The 19665-nt window shown below is 50.7% G+C and overlaps 1 protein-coding gene across 2 annotated transcripts; it reads right to left on the bottom strand.

The window, feature by feature from the left end:
• Positions 1–785: 785 nt before the first annotated feature.
• Positions 786–19509, bottom strand: nup153 (nucleoporin 153). 2 transcript variants are annotated; one of them, XM_062487272.1, is made up of 22 exons: positions 19356–19509; positions 15686–15908; positions 15156–15440; positions 14586–14725; positions 14110–14238; positions 13863–13979; positions 13259–13303; positions 13088–13141; positions 12002–12136; positions 10612–10664; positions 9984–10212; positions 9752–9895; positions 9467–9565; positions 9275–9380; positions 9035–9145; positions 8086–8658; positions 7751–7930; positions 6714–7553; positions 3998–4609; positions 3634–3855; positions 1835–2018; positions 786–1212 (listed from the first exon to the last, which is right to left on the bottom strand). In XM_062487272.1, exons 1-22 carry the CDS (start codon positions 19431–19433, stop codon positions 1122–1124), a joined length of 4650 nt encoding a protein of 1549 aa, XP_062343256.1. In that variant the 5' UTR covers positions 19434–19509; the 3' UTR covers positions 786–1121. The 2 variants fall into 2 exon arrangements, with proteins under 2 accessions (XP_062343256.1, XP_062343257.1); XM_062487273.1 differs by having other exon boundaries at positions 9035–9118.
• Positions 19510–19665: the final 156 nt, after the last annotated feature.

The raw sequence follows: 19665 nt of genomic DNA, 5'->3' as shown, positions 1-19665 counted from the left end.
GAGGATCTTTGCCCCCTGACCTCCACAGTGCATGGGTGTGGCTGCCCCCGCCAGCTGCACCCTCCTCCAGCCCTCCTGTTTTACAACATTCATATGCTTCTCATCTACAGGCGCCACCGGTCCAGTTGCGCACTACACACACACACACACACACACACACACCTCAGCATGTACACAGGAACCTAACACGCCTCAAATCTGTACACACACAAAAAAAAAAATCTAGTCCCCCTGTACACACAGCACACAGAAACACACTTTCCTGTACGTACAGAAACACACTTTCCTGTACACACAGCACACAGAAACACACTTTCCTGTACGTACAGAAACACACTTTCCTGTACGCATAGAAACACACTTTCCTGTACGCACAGAAACACACTTTCCTGTACATACAGAAACACACTTTCCTGTACGCACAGAAACACATGGCATGAACAGCCTGGCTGTGTCTCTAGTAGGTCCTCGTCTCCTACTAGTGCTCTCCTGGTCAACCAGCAGAGCACTCCTGGTCAACCAGCAGAGCACTCCTGGTCAACCAGCAGAGCACTCCTGGTCAACCAGCAGAGCACTCCTGGTCAACCAGCAGAGCACTCCTGGTCAACCAGCAGAGCAGGGCCCCGAGTTTGGAACAGGTGCCGTTTGATACACAGGCCACAGCTCTCCCTGCATCTCTCATTTAGAACCTGATCACCCATACTACTTAACAATAAAGATTTTATACACTATCAACTCTTTGAATTTCAGGTTTTTGCCTTTGTAATTTAATTATTATTATAACATTTCTTTTTAAACAAAAAGTCATGCCTAAGTTATAGCAGACGTTTGTGGCTGTTGAAAATATATCCGGTTGTTGGAGTGGGAGGAGTTATTGATTGTGTCATGGTGGTGGTTGTTAATGTTGTCTCTTCTAGTTTACAGGTTGGTACGGGTCGTCACCCACGCACCCATGTCCTGATGCTCTGGGTCTGCAGACGGAGACCCCCATCCAGCCTTTAGAAACAGAGGGGTCACCCCAGAACCCTTCACATGCTAAGTACTTCAGTGTGTCTGTGGGAACGGCGTCCAGGCCGGCTTCCAGGAGTCCCGTCCACAACGTCTCAGCCTAGAGGGGCTTTCTACTTCCTGCGTCGGACAGCTGTTTTGATCTTGCGTCCAGCGATGGCGTTCTGGCCCGCAGGGGTCGGGGTGAAGCTGTTCTTGGTTGACCTGGAGGAGGAGACGAACATGGAGCATCTACACAGCCACTGACGCTGACATCTCACTATTATTCAGAATTTGACAATATTCTGAATTGGATGCCATCATTATACACAGCATTTTCTGTTTGGAGTTTCTGAATTTGGCCTTATTCCAAATGTAGCATTTTCCGATGAAGACGTGGGAGTCAGGTGGCTGAGCGGTTAGGGAATCGGGCTAGTAATCTGAAGGTTGCCAGTTCGATTCCCGGCTGTGCCAAATGACGTTGTGTCCTTGGGCAAGGCACTTCACCCTACTTGCCTCGGGGGAATGTCCCTGTACTTACTGTAAGTCGCTCTGGATAAGAGCGCCTGCTAAATGACTACATGTAAATGTAAATAAGCCGAATGGGTTTAGGAGCATTCTCTGGACATGTATACTGCGCATTCGTAGTCACTGACTCAGTCATGCAGGGGCTATTCATGTAAGCAGGCTAAATCAAAAAACATTTACATTTTATTTCAGCAGACCATTTTATCTCAAGCGACGTACAAATAGCACATCTAGATCCTTCAGCAGGACATCAATAATCAACATTATCAAAAATACAAGGATGTGCTTTCAGCATTTACAACAGGAGAGTGGTACTCACCCAATGTTGAAGGCAGGGGGCTGTGCAAAGGTGAACCCCCCTCCTGGGGCTGCGGGCTGGGGCACAAGGGAGGGAGTAGAAGGGGGGGCGGGTGACCCCCCTGGTCCTCCCCCGAAAGCGAACACCCCCGTGCTGCCGCTGGCAGAGCCGAAGGCACTGGCTCCACCGAACTGGAACCCCCCTCCTGCAGACAGGCAGCAACATGAGGGTTAGACAGGCAGCAACATGAGGGTTAGACAGGCAGCAACATGAGGGTTAGACAGGCAGCAACATGAGGGTTAGACAGACAGCAACATGAGGGTTAGACAGACAGCAACATGAGGGTTAGACAGGCAGCAACATGAGGGTTAGACAGGCAGCAACATGAGGGTTAGACAGGCAGCAACATGAGGGTTAGACAGACAGCAACATGAGGGTTAGACAGGCAGCAACATGAGGGTTAGACAGGCAGCAACATGAGGGTTAGACAGGCAGCAACATGAGGGTTAGACAGGCAGCAACATGAGGGTTAGACAGGCAGCAACATGAGGGTTAGACAGGCAGCAACATGAGGGTTAGACAGACAGCAACATGAGGGTTAGACAGACAGCAACATGAGGGTTAGACAGACAGCAACATGAGGGTTAGACAGACAGCAACATGAGGGTTAGACAGACAGCAACATGAGGGTTAGACAGACAGCAACATGAGGGTTAGACAGACAGCAACATGAGGGTTAGACAGGCAGCAACATGAGGGTTAGACAGGCAGCAACATGAGGGTTAGACAGGCAGCAACATGAGGGTTAGACAGACAGCAACATGAGGGTTAGACAGGCAGCAACATGAGGGTTAGACAGGCAGCAACATGAGGGTTAGACAGGCAGCAACATGAGGGTTAGACAGGCAGCAACATGAGGGTTAGACAGGCAGCAACATGAGGGTTAGACAGACAGCAACATGAGGGTTAGACAGGCAGCAACATGAGGGTTAGACAGACAGCAACATGAGGGTTAGACAGACAGCAACATGAGGGTTAGACAGACAGCAACATGAGGGTTAGACAGGCAGCAACATGAGGGTTAGACAGACAGCAACATGAGGGTTAGACAGGCAGCAACATGAGGGTTAGACAGGCAGCAACATGAGGGTTAGACAGACAGCAACATGAGGGTTAGACAGACAGCAACATGAGGGTTAGACAGACAGCAACATGAGGGTTAGACAGACAGCAACATGAGGGTTAGACAGGCAGCAACATGAGGGTTAGACAGACAGCAACATGAGGGTTAGACAGGCAGCAATATGAGGGTTAGACAGACAGCAACATGAGGGTTAGACAGACAGCAACATGAGGGTTAGACAGGCAGCAACATGAGGGTTAGACAGACAGCAACATGAGGGTTAGACAGGCAGCAACATGAGGGTTAGACAGGCAGCAACATGAGGGTTAGACAGACAGCAACATGAGGGTTAGACAGACAGCAACATGAGGGTTAGACAGACAGCAACATGAGGGTTAGACAGGCAGCAACATGAGGGTTAGACAGGCAGCAACATGAGGGTTAGACAGGCAGCAACATGAGGGTTAGCGGCAGCTCTGGGGGGGGGGGGGGGGGGGGGGGCATTCCGTAAAGATTGACAGGAAGTCTAGGGTGGAGAGAAAGAGGTAGAGGTAAAGAGAGAGCGAGAGTCAGGAAGTGGTCCGAAACGGATTCTAACCTGGCCCCCTGCAGTAAGGCCTTTCCTGAGGACATGGAGGACACGGATCGAGCCGGATTCAAACTCAGGCAGACTATAAAATCGGGCGCAGTGACCCACCTGGAGCAGAGCTGGCTGCTGATCCGAACACGGAGGCAGCACCAAAGGCGGGGGACTGGGAGGAGGTGGCCCCCAGGAAGGGGGAGGGGGCGGGGGCCCCGAAGGCCGGGGCGGTGGGCTGAGACGACACCTGGCCGAAGGCGGGGCTCTGGGTGCTGCCAAACCCAGCAGAGGGGGCAGGGCTGAAGACAAAGGGGGATGGGCCTGACGAGGGGACGGCTGCTAAAGAGACAAGAGTAATAATAATTATAACACATACATTGGTGATCACACTGATGAAAATGTGCTTGAGTTGCTCAAAACAAACAAACAAACAAACAACAACAAAAACAACAACCCTTCTCAAGTCTGCAGGGTGACAAACCTGGGGTTGAGGCAGCAGGGGGCGCTGCGGCCCCGAAGGTGAAGGAGGGGGGAGCAGCCGGGGGGGCACCGGCTGCAGACCCAAACAGGAAGGGCTGAGCGGGGGCTGCGTTCAGGGAGGGGAGGGCTACCTGAGAGCCCTGGCTATCCTGGCTTTGCCCAAACATGAAGGCTGGGGGGGCTTCGCTGGTTGCGGTCTGGCCAAAGAGGAAGGAGCTGGTGGCTGCGGCAGAGTTGATGGGGGCCCCAAAGAGGTTAGGGGCTGGGGTGGAGGAGGACGGGGCGGAGGTTATGGGGACCCCAAAAAGGCTAGCGGCCGGGGTGGTGGATGAAGGGGCCAGGGCGGAGGTGATGGAGGCCCCAAAAATACCTGGGGCCGGGGTGGTGGATGAGGGGGCAGGGGCGGAGGTGATTGGGGCCCCAAAAAGGCTAGGGGCCGAGGTGGAGGAAGAGGAGGTTATGGAACCCCCAAAGAGGCTAGGGGCTGGGGTGGTGGATGAGGGAGCAGAGGTGATGGAGGCCCCAAAGAGGCTAGGGGCCGGGGTTGTGGATGAGGGGGCGGAGGTGCTGGCTATGAAACCAAACACCGGTTTGGGGTTTGAGGCAACAGCATCTGGCGTGGAGAAAAGACAAGCATCGTTATGACGGATAGTTCAGACTCAATTTTAATATCCTAGCTATCAGCAACACTTGTTCTCAGATGTGTTATAACACCCACCCTAACTCTTCACACCGTTTTCGCACTAAGTGTGGGTATGGGTCAGATGGCTGAGCGGTTAGGGAGTTGGGCTAGTAATCTGAAGGTTACCGGTTCGATTCCCGGTTGTGCAAAATGACGTTGTGTCCTTGGGCAAGGCACTTCACCCTACTTGCCTTGGGGGGAATGTCCCTGTACTTACTGTAAGTCGCTCTGGATAAGAGTGTCTGCTAAATGACTAAATGTAATGTAATGTAAATGTAATGTAAATGTAAATGTAATGTAAGTAGACATGAAAGGTGTCAAAACGTGCATCTCTTTCCCGATAGGTATGATGTTACTTTCTAGAAGTTTCTGTAGCATGGTTTAGGACATATTTATGTTTCAATCCCTTCAGCACACTTCAGTGTTTCCTCTAGGATTTTTTTTTTCAACATAGCGGAAACACTGCTTCACAATTACCCCAGAAATGTTCCAGTCTCTAGTTCCCTTCACAGTGTATAGAGTCTTGATTCTTGTCTTGGTTCACAAATGATCACAGCACAACAATACATTAATAAGTGCAAGTTAACCTTTTCATGTTCCTGTTAAATTTGCCTGAAAACGCCTAAACAGCATACCCAAAGTAAATTGGAAGCTGTTCTTGAACCATTTGGAGTACATGCATGTAAATGATCTCTTTTGAAAGCTGACACTCTGAAGTTATGTCCCCTGTTGTCAGGACCCCTGTCAGTCCTTCTAGTGTTGAGTAATAGAAGCTTGAACACAAGGAAAGTGAAAATTTCTATTTCCGCCTAGATTTTGTTTTGAAAACAGAGGCCTGAATAGGCCTAGAGGTGGTAGGTATTATCTGGAAGACTAAATTGGACCACAGGTTGAAGCCTTACCCAATTCAAATCAAAAGTCAAACATAATACCACAATATATTCATATTTGACACATGTTTTTATAAGAGTACATCCAGGAATTTTCTAAAAGGGTCTTTTGGAGACTCCAAAATGACCCTTTGTAACCAAGGTCAAGGTCAAATAAAAAGGTATTTTTTTCATAATTGTTATCTCTGGCCCATCTCTGGTACTTAGAAATATCATATATAATAGCTAAATCCCTAATTAGTAATACTGAAACACAAAAACTGAAGCATGAACACATTGGAGTGCTTTATCTGATTCCAAGGATTGGCGCACAAAGAACACTGATTCTGTCAACCATATTGCGCAATCGACTGTTATTTTGAAGGCTCCACAGACGCATACAAATGAGGTATTGGCATTTTCAGCTAGCTGTCAGCTACAAGGCTAACGAGCTAATTTCAGAGCCAGTCGAAGCCAGTTCGAGAAATTTGTTTAGAACGAGTGTGGGGGGGGGGGGCGGGGGGGGGCAGGACGCACAGACCTAGTTGGCTTTAGAGGGCTGTCAACGGGGCATGGAAGCTCCTATTGGGTCGAACAAGGTGTCAATCAAAAGGGGAGGGTTCAACGGACATTTTGAGACCTTCATTTTGTAAATACTCCGTTGATAAATCGGAGAAAATAACACTTTTATGTGAACAAGTTGTTTCTTCCGTCGGCTAACTTGCATAATGAAACAAAGGATAATGGCTATTCATGAACGTAAAACATTGTATTTGGACGAATTACTTTACATGGTTAGATACTTTGAACCCTTGGGACTTACGCAGATCAAGTTTTGATGGCATGATTTGCACACCTGGACCTATTTGAACAACTTAGGGTGAGTACAACTTTTTTCTTTGGCATTGTTGAAGGAATGTTCACCGGAAAAAGACGTTGACTTTGCTTGCTATTGCGACTTGATCTTGAATTGGTTTATTTCAATGGAAGCACAAGAATCGTAGCTTTCCAACGATGTATAACATGTGTAGCGTCTAAAAAATATATTTTTTAGAATTTAGTGCGTCGTAACTGAGGAAGGGGGAGGCAGCATTTTTGTCTCGCGGGCGAAACAGGAGCGTAAACAGGTTAAGGACATAAGTCAGTGGTAGTGAAGGGTCTCTAACCTGTAGTGCTCTGACCAAAGCTGAAGGCAGGCTTTGGCCCGTCCACGACGGCCTCACTCTTATCCTCCGGCTTCCCAAAGGTGAAGCTGGGCTGGGCCGGCTCCTGGGGAGTGTCCGCTTTACTGAAGGAGAAGCCCATAGATGTCGCTTGAGAGCTCTCTGCCTCCTTCCCGCTAAAACCAAACGGCTCCTTCTCATCGGGCTTCCCGAACGTGAAAGAGGGAGCAGGGAGATCATTCTCGGCGGACGTTGGCACTCCAAAGGCGGCACCCCCCAGTGGTGTGGAGGTCAGGCTGGGCTCAGCCGTTGCTCGACTCCCGAACAGCGGAGCCGCCTCGGTGGACGTGCTGTCTGCGGACGGCGACCCGTTCTCCTTCCTGTCCTGGGAGGCTGCGGGGAAGCCGAACGTGGACTCTGGTTTCGAGAGTCCGAACGAGAAGCCTCCCACCGAGGGCTTTCTGTTCTCCTCGTTGCCGGAGCTGCAGTTACCCGACGCCGACCCCCCGCTGGCCCCAAACGTGAACCCGCCTGTGCTGGGAGGGTCCGCCTGTGTGTCGTCGCTGGCGGCAGCCGCGGAGGAGCCCGCGCCGAATTTGAATCCTCCGTTGTTGGCAGACATATCTGACAAGGTGCCTCCAAACTTAAACCCTCCAGAGGAAGAGGACTCGGAGGACGAAGCCCCAAACTTGAATCCTCCGGCTGAGGCGTTGCTGGACGAGGAGTCTGTGAGGCTGCCGCCAAACTGGAAGCCGGCACCAGAGGTAGACTCTGACGAGGTGCCAAACTTGAACCCTCCAGAGCCAGAATCAGACGACACGCCGAAAGAGGACGAACCGAAGGCTGAGAGCCAGGAAAGGAGAGACAGGGGAAAGGAGAGGGAGAACGAGAACAAACAAAAAAGCCATTTAAAAGACTTAAAATGCACAAAACCCCCAGAAGCAAAACAGTAAAAACAGTCCATCCTAACCCTAACCATCCCAAGCCAGTTGGTTCCAGACAATCAACAATAACTCTCTGCACATCATCCTTTCCCGTACCTTTGGCCTCCACCGTGGCCCCAGGCTTGGCTGACTGGCAGGCCACACACTGGAGGTCAGCAGCCTTGTTCTGCACCATGCATACATGGCACTCCCAGCTCCCTTCTGGCTTCTTAAACTTGTCCCCAAAGCTCAGCAGGGGGGCTGCAGCGGAGGGGGGGGGAGGGGACGATGATGCTCCTGTTGGGACACGAGAGCAGAGGCAAAAATCTGATTAACTTTGGGAAGCACAATTACATTGACATTTTCTCAAGAGCTGTTCCTTGAGGGACACCCCAAAAGTTGTGCTGTAACACATTCCTGCCTCCTACAGCAGGCCTTAAGGCATCCCTCACCTGGTTTAGCACTCATGCAGGCCACACACTTGCTGTCTTGCGCCTTGTTCTGAACCATACAGGTACCACATTCCCACGCCCCCTCCGGCTTTTTGAACTTGTCCCCGAATCCGGCGAACCCTGACGAGGTGGAGGAGGTGTTGCTCAGAGCCTTGGCCCCAGAGAAAGCAGGGAGAGTCGGGGAGGGTTTAAGTCCAGCCCCAGGCTTGGCGGTCTCGCAGGCCACACATTTGACCACATCGGGCTTGTTCTGCACCAGACACGTGTCGCAGTCCCAGGTCCCGGCAGGAGTTGTGAAGAGGCCCTTAAAGCCCACGGGAGCTGTAGTACTCTGCAGCCCTGAGGCAGGTGTTGTTTTAGAGGAGGATGTGCTGGGCTGTGGTGATTGACAGGCCACACATTTGGTGTCGCTGGGTTTGTTCTGCACCATGCACACACTGCAGTTCCAGGAGCCTGCCGGTGGCTTGAACATGTCCCCGAACCCGGAGCTGGAGGGGGCTGTGGACACAGCAGGGGGGGACGGGACACTGGGCTCTGGGCTGGGGGACAGCCTTGCCACCGGAGAGGAGAAACCTGTGTGCAGAAGATTACCAGGGTAAATTGTTTTGTAGTGTTATCGGGTGGATTTCGATAATACAAGAAATGGCTCGGGCTGGAACCGCAGCCTGGGTCCCTACAGCAAGAAATGATCCTTTGTGGCAGGAATTCTACCCAGTGCGCCAGCGGGGCGCCCTGAGGAGGGTTACATAACCAACACTAAAACTGATACAACTTTCACTAAGTTTCCAGATTTTACTTGTTGATGATATAAACTACACAAAACGCAAAAATTAATGCATCATTTAGCCATCATACGACAACACAAAGCAGCAGTATTGTCATTGGAAACCTCACTGTCACTTGGAAGAAAAAAAGACAATAAAGCAACAAAAAAGTTACTCCATCTTACCAGGAGATTTGAGCAGATCCAGCACGCTGCCCTGCTTCAGGGCCTTGGCTGGTTTGAAGGGACCCTCGAACTCCTCTGCCTGCTCTGTAACATCAAGAATCGTGTAGTTGACTGTGGATACAAACACAGGACAGTTACTTATAAACCTGCCATACTTTCACTTTCATTTCTCTCACATAGAAACCCAGCAAAAGCCTTTTAACAACTCAGACAGAAATATCTCTGCCAGGCCGCTCTTACCCGTTTCCATCTCCGACAGACGGACAGAAGTTGCGTGACCGTCCATGTTGCCGTTGGACACGGAGGGAGCGGTTTTGGCTACAGGTGCGCTGAAGGTGAATCCGGCCTGGTTGAGAGAAGGGATCGTTATGAATAATTTCAGGTGTGATGTAATCATCCACCTGGAGAGCTGCAGGGGGGGGGGGCACTCACGGAGGGCGAGAAGGACGTGGGGCTGGCGGCGGTCGCCATGACGATGGGCGAGGAGAAGGTGAACGGGGCGCAGGGGGGCGAGCAAGCGGCAGGAAGATCCTGAAACGGAAAAGAGGAAGTTGAGGATAAGGCTGATGATTCATAATAATGAAGAACAATAATAATAATAATTTCATTTAGCAGATGCTATCCATCCAAAGTGACGTAGTGTACAGGGCTATCTGAACCTGCAACCTATTGATCTGCCGTAAAATGCTCTAACCACTAATCTGTAAAGAAGCTGACCTTGTTGTTGACCAATTCGGCAGCCACAGGAGTCATGGGCGCGGCTGTGGTTGTGGCGGGGGGAAGGGAGGAGAAGCTGAAGGTGGGAAGACTAGAAGTGCTGATTGGTAGAGAGATGGCTGGTAGGTCAGGTACATCAGCAGTCTGAGGGGAGAGAAGAGGCAGTGAGCATGACACCACAACAAAGTTGTACAAATACATAAGAGCAAATGGATATTGAAACGTATCCTACCTCGTCATCGGGGCGCTTGGAGGAGGGTCGAGTGCTGGTCCTCTCCCTCTTCATCTTGCCCCCGCCAGAGCCTGGGGCGCTGGCTACAGGGGTGCTGGACAAGGGGGCGTTGGACAGGGGGGCGCTGGACAAGGGGGCGCTGGACAGGGGGGCGCTGGACAGGGGGGCGCTGGACAGGGGGGCGCTGGACAGGGGGGCGCTGGACAGGGGGTAGAGCAGGCTGCTTGTGCTGGAGAAGGACACAGATGTGTGGTATAAGTAGACAGCTGCTTCTCCTAGTTAACTCACTTTCATTTAGCCTGGGCGATAAAGTCACATTATTTATGTTTTAAAGGCTTAAAAATTTTTTTTAAAAAGTATTAAAATTATCTAAATCTATACTTTTACCCCCCCCAACCGTTGTACAATTTTCTTTCTTGGAATTACGCAACTTTTGGCCTGTTTTGTTATGTTAATGACATGTTTACTGTGAACTACGGAGAGTTCAGGGAGGCTTAACTACTCAAGTTCAAGTGACAATTGCTGTCATTTAAATCATGAATTTGAAAGAATTTATCAAATCGATTTATCGCCCAGCTTTAACTACAACCATTTAACGTTATAGCATAGTCCTTTATTACATACATACCTTTGAGAGGGACCTGCAACGGTTTCTGGTATCTGAGGTGATTGTCTTGAGGGCTGGACAGCAAAACAAGACATGAGTAAGATGAAGGGTATGAGTAAGTATGAATGTCAACATATGGTGCTAAACAGTACTGGTAAGTCAAGTGGCTGAGCGGTTAGGGTATCGGGCTAGTAATCAGAAGGTTGCCAGTTCGGTCCCGGCCGTGCCAAATGACGTTGTGTCCTTGGGCAAGGCACTTCACCCTACTTGCCTCGGGGGAATGTCCCTGTAATTACTGTAAGTCGCTCTGGATAAGAGCGTCTGCTAAATGTGTAAATGTAACATATGGTGCTAAACAGTACTGGTAAGCAGCAGGATTGAAGACTGAGGTAGCAGGGTTGAGGACTGAGGCAGTGGCGAAAATCTGCTAGCATTTTTGGGGGGGGGACATTAAATGACATTTTCTCAAGAGCAATTCCTGAGGGGGACACCAAAATTACTGCTGTAACACATAGCCCAGTGTTTTCCCCTACCATTATATTAGGGGCACCCCCCGCCCCCCCTGGAAGGTCAGGTAAAAAATATTTTTTATATATAGGGCTGTGAGGTAGCAGAGTTTAGGGCTGTGAGGTAGCAGGGTTTAGGGCTGTGAGGTAGCAGGGTTTAGGGCTGTGAGGTAGCAGGGTTTAGGACTGTGAGGTAGCAGGGTTTAGGGCTGTGAGGTAGCAGGGTTTAGGACTGTGAGGTAGCAGGGTTTAGGGCTGTGAGGTAGCAGGGTTTAGGACTGTGAGGTAGCAGGGTTTAGGGCTGTGAGGTAGCAGGGTTTAGGACTGTGAGGTAGCAGGGTTTAGGGCTGTGAGGTAGCAGGGTTTAGGACTGTGAGGTAGCAGGGTTTAGGACTGTGAGGTAGCAGGGTTTAGGACTGTGAGGTAGCAGGGTTTAGGACTGTGAGGTAGCAGAGTTTAGGGCTGTGAGGTAGCAGGGTTTAGGACTGTGAGGTAGCAGAGTTTAGGGCTGTGAGGTAGCAGGGTTTAGGGCTGTGAGGTAGCAGGGTTTAGGGCTGTGAGGTAGCAGGGTTTAGGGCTGTGAGGTAGCAGGGTTTAGGGCTGTGAGGTAGCAGGGTTTAGGGCTGTGAGGTAGCAGGGTTTAGGGCTGTGAGATAGCAGGGTTTAGGGCTGTGAGGTAGCAGGGTTTAGGGCTGTGAGGTAGCAGGGTTTAGGGCTGTGAGGTAGCAGGGTTTAGGGCTGTGAGGTAGCAGGGTTTAGGGCTGTGAGGTAGCAGGGTTTAGGGCTGTGAGGTAACAGGGTTTAGGGCTGTGAGGTAGCAGGGTTTAGGGCTGTGAGGTCGCAGGGTTTAGGACTGTGAGGTAGCAGGGTTTAGGACTGTGAGGTAGCAGGGTTTAGGGGCTCACCGTGTCTCTTGGGGTCAGGGGTCGTGCCAGGCCCCTCGGGGTCAGCGAGGGCCTGAAGGACATGGATCGGTTAGCTGAATACGAGGCGGCAGAGGGGATGACCAGCTTCTGAACAGGGGGGCGCGGAGAGTCCAGCTGCAGAGGACAGACAGGGTCAGATGAGCCCCCAGGAGAAACACCCCCAGGAGAAACACCCCCAGGAGAAACACCCCCAGGAGAAACACCCCCAGGAGAAACACCCCAAAATCAGCCAACTCAGATCAACTTGCACACGCAGTTTAAGGCAGGGTAGTTAAGTTTTGCCAACCAAGCAATTTTAGCTTGAATTCAAAAGGATTCAAACCAAAATATCCCACCCCTCACTTCAAAGCCACAGGCCCTCATCCAGAGGCTGTGTGCCATCACAACAACAGGCCCCAGACAGGCCGGCCCAGGCAGCAGAACCCTGCCCAGGCAGCAGAACCCGGCCCCGGGCAGCAGAACCCTGCCCCGGGCAGCAGAACCCTGCCGCGGGCAGCAGAACCCGGCCCAGGCAGCAGAACCCGGCCCAGGCAGCAGAACCCTGCCCAGGCAGCAGAACCCTGCCTGATGGGACCCAGGGCTCAGTTATGTTCCGGTCTGTCAGAAGTTGTATCAGGCCTCAGAGGCTCATTGTTGGGGCTCAGCAGCTGTGACAGCTGGGAGAGTCTAACAGTTACTGCAGAATCTGGGCCAGGGTTACCACGACAACAATGGACCCCACTGGACACACACACACACACACAGGTGGACAGCTGTGTCCGTGGCCTGTGACATCCCCAGTTAACAGACAGCAACAGGCGGCAGCACAGGAAGAGTGTGTCAGAACGACAGCTTGTCCTGTACAATGACCGCTCTGTGTCCACACACACGAGGTTCTGCTGGTGTTTACCAACAGACTATACTGATGGAGGATTTGACTGCAGATCAAGAAGTCACAGGCTCCAATCCCCACACTGTACTGTACAGTCACTTTGGAAGTTTTCCCAAAGACATCATTTTTTATTTATTTTTTTAGATTCAAGTCAACAATAAACCAGGGGCCCTAGCAGACAGATCAACACTCACCCTCCTCTTCTTGGTCAGCACATGAGATCGCTCCAGGATGGTGCCGTCCAGAGACTGCAGGAGACAGACAAAACCACCAACGTGAGACACGAGTCACATGATCATGATTCTCATTTAAGTGCTCACAGAACAGGAAGTCAAACACCAGAGAGGAAGTTGTCAAACACTCACTGTGTTCAGAGGACAGGTGGCCATGGAAGGGATCCGCTTAGCATCCTGTTGAGAGAAAACCTCTGGTCAGGTCAACAGTTTTTTTTTACCGATTTATAACTTTTACAGAATAACACCGGTCTGGAATAAGACACAGTGACTGTCTGTACACATATTTGGGTGACAGCCTCTTTATGTGTGCATATCTTTGGGTAACAGCCTCTGTCTAAGGCAGTGGTTCCCAACCCTGCTTCTCAGGGAACACCTGTCCTGCATGCTTTAAGATGTTTCCCTGCTCCAACACACCTGATTCAAATGAATGGGTATTTATCCAGCTCTGCAGCAGCCTGCTTATGACCATTCATTTGAATCAGGTGTGTTGGAGCAGGGAAACATCTAAAGCATGCAGGACAGGTGTTCCCTGAGGACCAGGGTTGGGAACCACTGGTCTAAGGTGTCTATGTGTAGATGGGTCTGGGTGACAGGGCTGCTGGGTGACAGGGCTGCTGGGTGACAGGGCTGCTGGGTGACAGGGCTGCTGGGTGACAGGGCTGCTGGGTGACAGGGCTGCTGGGTGACAGGGCTGCTGGGTGACAGGGCTGCTGAGGGAAGAGAGGACACTCACAGCCAGAGGGCTGGACATGCGCTCCAGGGACTGCAGGATCCGTCGAGCCGTGGCGCTGTTCACCCCGCACGGCTGGGCTCCTGCCGGCTTGGCCTTCATCTGCCTCCTCACCGGGGCCTGGAGGCAGGGGGGGAGCGAGCAATCGATCGATCAATAACACACTCAATCACATCAACATTACACCAGTAGGTCACCAAACCCATCTGACCCAGCAGGTATACTACAGCACGGAGGTGTGGGGGCCGACCTGGTACGGCGTCCCCAGGCGTGAGCGCCCCGTCCTGGCCGCCGCCGCCCCTCCGTACGTGGTTTTGCCTGGATAGAACGGGGAGTCTCCCAGCTGGCTGGAGCTCAGCACAGAGCTGTTCATCGTAGACTGGGGGAGGGGGAAGAAGAGGAAGAGGAAACGGTGACACACAGAACCAAACAAGCGCATCACTTCCTGTACTGGAGGGTATGCCTGTTGTTGCCTATTTAATAATGTTGTTAATTCATGCATCGTCACAACCTGGGGCCTGTTCCATTAAGCGGGTTTACAGACTAAGCCAGGCTCGCTATTTGGTAAACTCGCTTAATGGAACAGGCTTCCGTTCTAGAAAGATCAGGAACTAGGAAGAACCCCGCCCAACAGTCAGTTCCATCCCTGGAGCTCCTGTTTGGCGTGATGAACGTGACCCTTGACCCACACTAAGCCCTCTCAGACCCTGGGTGGGTCTCACTCACAGTGGAGGAGGCTCCGAACACAGACAGGTTGAAGGCAGGCTTCTTCAGGCTTGACTGGGCCGGGTGGGGCCCGGAGTGGGTCCTGTCCGTCTCCGGGGACCACAGCTGGGGGAGGGAAGCTGTCTTGGAGGCCGGGACATCTGGAGATAACAACACCTGATTGGTTACTTGTGAGCAAATCTGGAGATGGCGACACCTGATTGGTTACTTGTAGACATACTCAAAGTCTACAGGGATGACACTACAGTGGGGTTTAAAACCCAACACACGTCCACACACACACAGGCATTGAGCCACACACACAGGCTTGCACACACACAGGCTTGCACACACACAGGCTTGCACACACACACAGGCTTGCACACACACACAGGCTTGCACACACACACAGGCTTGCACACACACACAGGCTTGCACACACACACAGGCTTGCACACACACACAGGCTTGCACACACACAGGCTTGCACACACACAGGCTTGCACACACACAGGCTTGCACACACACACAGGCTTGCACACACACACAGGCTTGCACACACACAGGCTTGCACACACACACACACCCCACCTTTATCTGATGCGCGGGAGGAGAAGCCGCTGGTGGTGGAGATGTTGTCGTCCTCGTGCTGCGAGCTGGAGTCCTTGATCTCCTTCACCAGGGAGTAGCTGGAGGAGGCGTGGAAGGGAGGCGGGGCGAAGGAGGTGGAGGGCTGGGAGAAGAGGGCCGAGCCCCCGGGAGCTCCATGCCCCGAGGGAGAGTCCAGGGAGGGGAAGTGGAGGTGGGAGCGGTTGAGGGGAGGCCGGGACAGGACGTGGTCGTGGAGGTTGAGGGACGCCCTGCTCGTTGAGGGCTCTGGGGGGGCGGAGCATCAAGCAAGACAGAAAGACTGTCAATTTATGGGAGCATCATTTAAAATGAGGATAATTGTGTAAATTAGTGACAACATTTTTCGCATTTTAAAAAGTAAGACAATTTCCAACATTCCAGCATCATAAATACAACAGTCAGACTGCATTTGTGATATTCCTACACTCCTCTTTCAGAAATGGTGTTTGTCATGCTGGGGTGAAAGTGAGAACCTGTGTGACAGATCTCACCTGTGTTACTGGTGGTGGGCTCCGGGGAGTCCCGACCATCGAGAGGAGGGGCCATATCCTCATTGCCGTTAGAGGGAGGAGCCTGTTCCTGGTCCTGCCCCGCCCCTGGCACGGCCCCTCCCCCCTCCGCAGCCTCCCCATTCCTGAAGTATTTCTGCAACCAGGAAGGAACGATGCTCTTCACTGTGTCTGTGACTCGACTGATGAGGCCTGGCTGCTGTTGCTGCAGAGAAAATAGAAACACAAGCCGTTAGCAGAAACATTAGCACACCCGTGTGTCGCTTTGCATCAGAAGCATCTTCTAACTGAACACACATACAGTACACACACACACAAAGCAACATTGTAAATAAACAGACAGCTGAACGCTAAAGAGTTCACACTGTAAACTGATGCGGGTTATGAGCCAACACGGCGATGGTCTGTGAGCAGACCAGGAGGCTGCAGCGCTCCAACAGGAGCTCAGACAGGAACCAGGATCCCCTGAAGCACTGCTCTGCGTGGTAACTAGGTCAGAGCCTCCATGCAGCCAGCGCAGGGTCAGAGCCTGTAGAGCCTGTCTCCATGCAGCCAGCGCAGGGTCACAGTGAACGATGCCCAACCTGGAGGCCTGGGAGGCTGAACAGACAGACAGGCTGAACAGACAGACAGGCTGAACAGACAGACAGGCTGAACAGACACAGGCCGGGATACAGAACGGCTGGTTTAAAACCAATCTTTGATTTTTCTTTTTGTAAAGGACAGACTCCAGGGAGCTACACAGCTATGTGGAAAACACTTTAAATCATGTTATGGTGCGTGTAGTGCCTACTTCAAACTAATTGCCTCCATTCTTGCTGAGACAGCAAAGTCTGAGTCTGGAGGAGGAGAACAGTGCACCACTTCACTCAGACCTCAGGAGGCCTCAGCTAGATAACGGTTCTCGCCGGCTTATCTACGGGGCACACTACAAGCCTGGTGGCTGTTCCTCAACCTGTCCTCGCCTGCCTCGGCCTGGCTGTGACAGCAGAGAGATCCACAGGCAGAGTCAGGAAGCCTGGGCATGAGGGTCAGCCAGGGGCCCTACTGCCCTATGAACACAGCCCTGGTGATTATAAGGATTTGAGGGCGCTGCATTTCTCCTGTGAATGGGGCCACCGAACCAAAGGCCTCCAAAGCTATGCTTGTCTTATTGTTCTCCCAGGAAGCTAGCATGTTGGGTTGAAACAGCATGTTAGTCTGAACTCTCTGGACTGAGCATTCTTGTCACTTTTGTTTTCGCTTCAGGCGCTTTTGAGCCCACACACACACACACTCACACTGATAATTTAATTTTACTGTAGCACGTAATGAGAGCTTATAACAGGGAAAACACCTGCTGAAAATAACTATAATCTTGTGAAAACAAGACAGGGGTGTGTATAAGGAAAAACAAACAGACAGACGGTATATTTTGCCTCCACAGCCTAGACCAGGGATCTTTATTTAGCAGGACAACCAAGAGAGGCTGGCTGGATAGCTGATCAGAGTAGCTTAACACATGGCCTCACACCATCGGTAAACACCGGGGGAGAAAACGTTGAACCAAACACACACCAAGTTAATAATTTCCTGTATAGGGTTAGAGAACCTATAGCCCATGCTGGGTGGGCCCAAATACTCTGGCTGCCTCCAGTGACTCGTCTCCCATCCACAGCAGAGATGCCAAGCGAACATGCCTCATTCTGCCTCTACAAGTTCAAAAGCTAAGAGGATGCACTGAAAGCCCTGATAAACACCCCACAACAGAACGTTCAGAGGACAACATAATCCCTTCCTGAGATACTATTGCAGAAACACACCCGTAGGGAATCGGGCTATTAATCAGAAGGTTGCCAGTTCGATTACCGGCAGCGCAAAATGACGTTGTGTCCTTGGGCAAGGCACTTCACCCTACTTGCCTCGGGGGGAATGTCTCTGTACTTACTGTAAGTCGCTCTGGATAAGAGCGTCTGCTAAATGTAAATGTATATGCTGCACTCACAATGTAAGAGTTATCTGTAATTCCTCCCACCTTCACGATTAGTTTATCAGTCATTAAAACTTCCCTCATGAGTTTGTTTACTTCTTACCGCCCACAAGCCCTAGCAGTAATCTGAAACCACATGTGACTAAACAAGCCTCAAGTTCATAACTCACTCGGGTCCGTTTGAGATTGTGCTTCTCAGATGAAGAGGGAAGGCCCAGCTTATGCATGTGGGGTCCAAAACATGTGGCATGCGCAGCTGACATCTACACTTTCACAAACACATCCCCGCTGGATGTCCACGCTCTGGGGTCTTAGAGGAACTGTGGTCTGGTTCTCTGACACGACCCATTCCTTACTTTAAATTGCTAATTCTCTTTCTGAAGAATCATTGCTGACATCTTCCAAGTTATGGGGACAGCAGCTGACTTTACGTATTCAATGCGAATAGTTACTTTAGATGAGCGATCATGTTTCACGTTCGTAGATGTTACCTTTATAGTAATAACTAGCTAGCTACTCTAGCGTAGATGAAATTCGAAAATGGACTTGGAACAAAACTGAAGAAAGTGTGTAACAATGTTGGGTATCCAATACAAATTACACCAGACAAAGGATAGCAAGCCGTATACACCTTAAATACAAGGGTTTGGGCGAGTCTATGGCAAGCAAGCTACTTATCACGCCTTCCCGTTTTGTGTCCTCAAAGGAACCCCAAACTAGGTTAGCCTAGCTAGCTAGCACGTTGTCAATGCAGAAGCAAATAGAGCGAGCTATCGGTTCAACCAAATGTAGCCGGCTAGGCTGTTAACGCTCAAGACAAAATGGTGTGACTAACATAGGTAGCAACCGCGACAAGGACAATAGAAGCTGACAGCTCATCTGAAAACAATGACTAAGATACGACCTATTTTGTCTAGCTAATCTAGCTGTGATAGTTTTCCAAACATGGTTAACTAGGTAGTTAGAGGTAGTCCCACAACTAGTTACCTACTTGGCATTGCAACTCCCATTGACTACCATGTGGGTCTAGTTTCAACAGTGCGCACTACGCAATTTCGGTTAATGCATTAGCACGAGCTAGAAGCTGTCGCTGACTGATACGCTTTCAACATTTAGCAAGTGTAAAAAATAAATCACACAATTGGCAACCGGCTAGCTAACAAGTTTAAGAATAATTCACAAATTAATGTTAAATACAAAAATACGTTGTTTATAAGCTGGCAAGCGAAGCCGGTACTGAGTAGCTTGTTAGCTTTGGGTTGTAGTTGAGACAATGCACCGCTCTGAGGATAGTTAGCTAGCGGGCTAGCTCGCTAACAGCACTGCTCGAGTTCCACGTTTCGTGCCAATTCATGATACGTTTGTGGCATAACTAGCTACGTCGTTAACTCAAAGCCTGCAAGCACTTGAAACAACACAGCTGTCGATTGGAATAATACACCGTAAAAATGTCCGTCGCTCTTGGTTCATTAACCTTGCGTGTTCGCCAGTTAGCAAGTAAACTGTATCAAGCTAGCAAATTTCCTTGACATAGCGCGTGGAGGCCATGGGCGCTAACACTACTAGGCCTCACAAAATGTCTTCAAGAAAACAATAACACAACAGCGAAAAGACAACTGACATTGAAGCAAATGTTGTCCATTTCCTGAGAAACAGTCTAACAAATACGGTCATTTAATTCACCTGTTTGCTTTTGGCGTAAGGTTTAGAGGCGATGTGATATCTTCTGCTTCTAATTTTCCCTCCACCCGTGGCCGCCATGGCTTGCTAGGTCGAGTCTTCTACTTGGTTCTCGGCGCCGGATAGCTGTCACACATCACAGATGCGGAGAATGAGAATTATGGGAAATGAAGTTGCAAGGCGCTCGTTCTTCACCGGCCGTTAGTACCCAGACCGAAATATAGCCTAGTTTAATTATTAATCCGCAATGTAAACACACTTTACCTGAGGGATATTTTACTAAATATAGCCTACTATAAGCAACCTCCATTAG

This window comes from Osmerus eperlanus, chromosome 20 (assembly GCF_963692335.1).
Source record: "Osmerus eperlanus chromosome 20, fOsmEpe2.1, whole genome shotgun sequence".
Classification (NCBI taxonomy): Eukaryota; Metazoa; Chordata; class Actinopteri; order Osmeriformes; family Osmeridae; genus Osmerus; species Osmerus eperlanus.
This window is presented reverse-complemented; position numbering and strand designations above follow the sequence as displayed.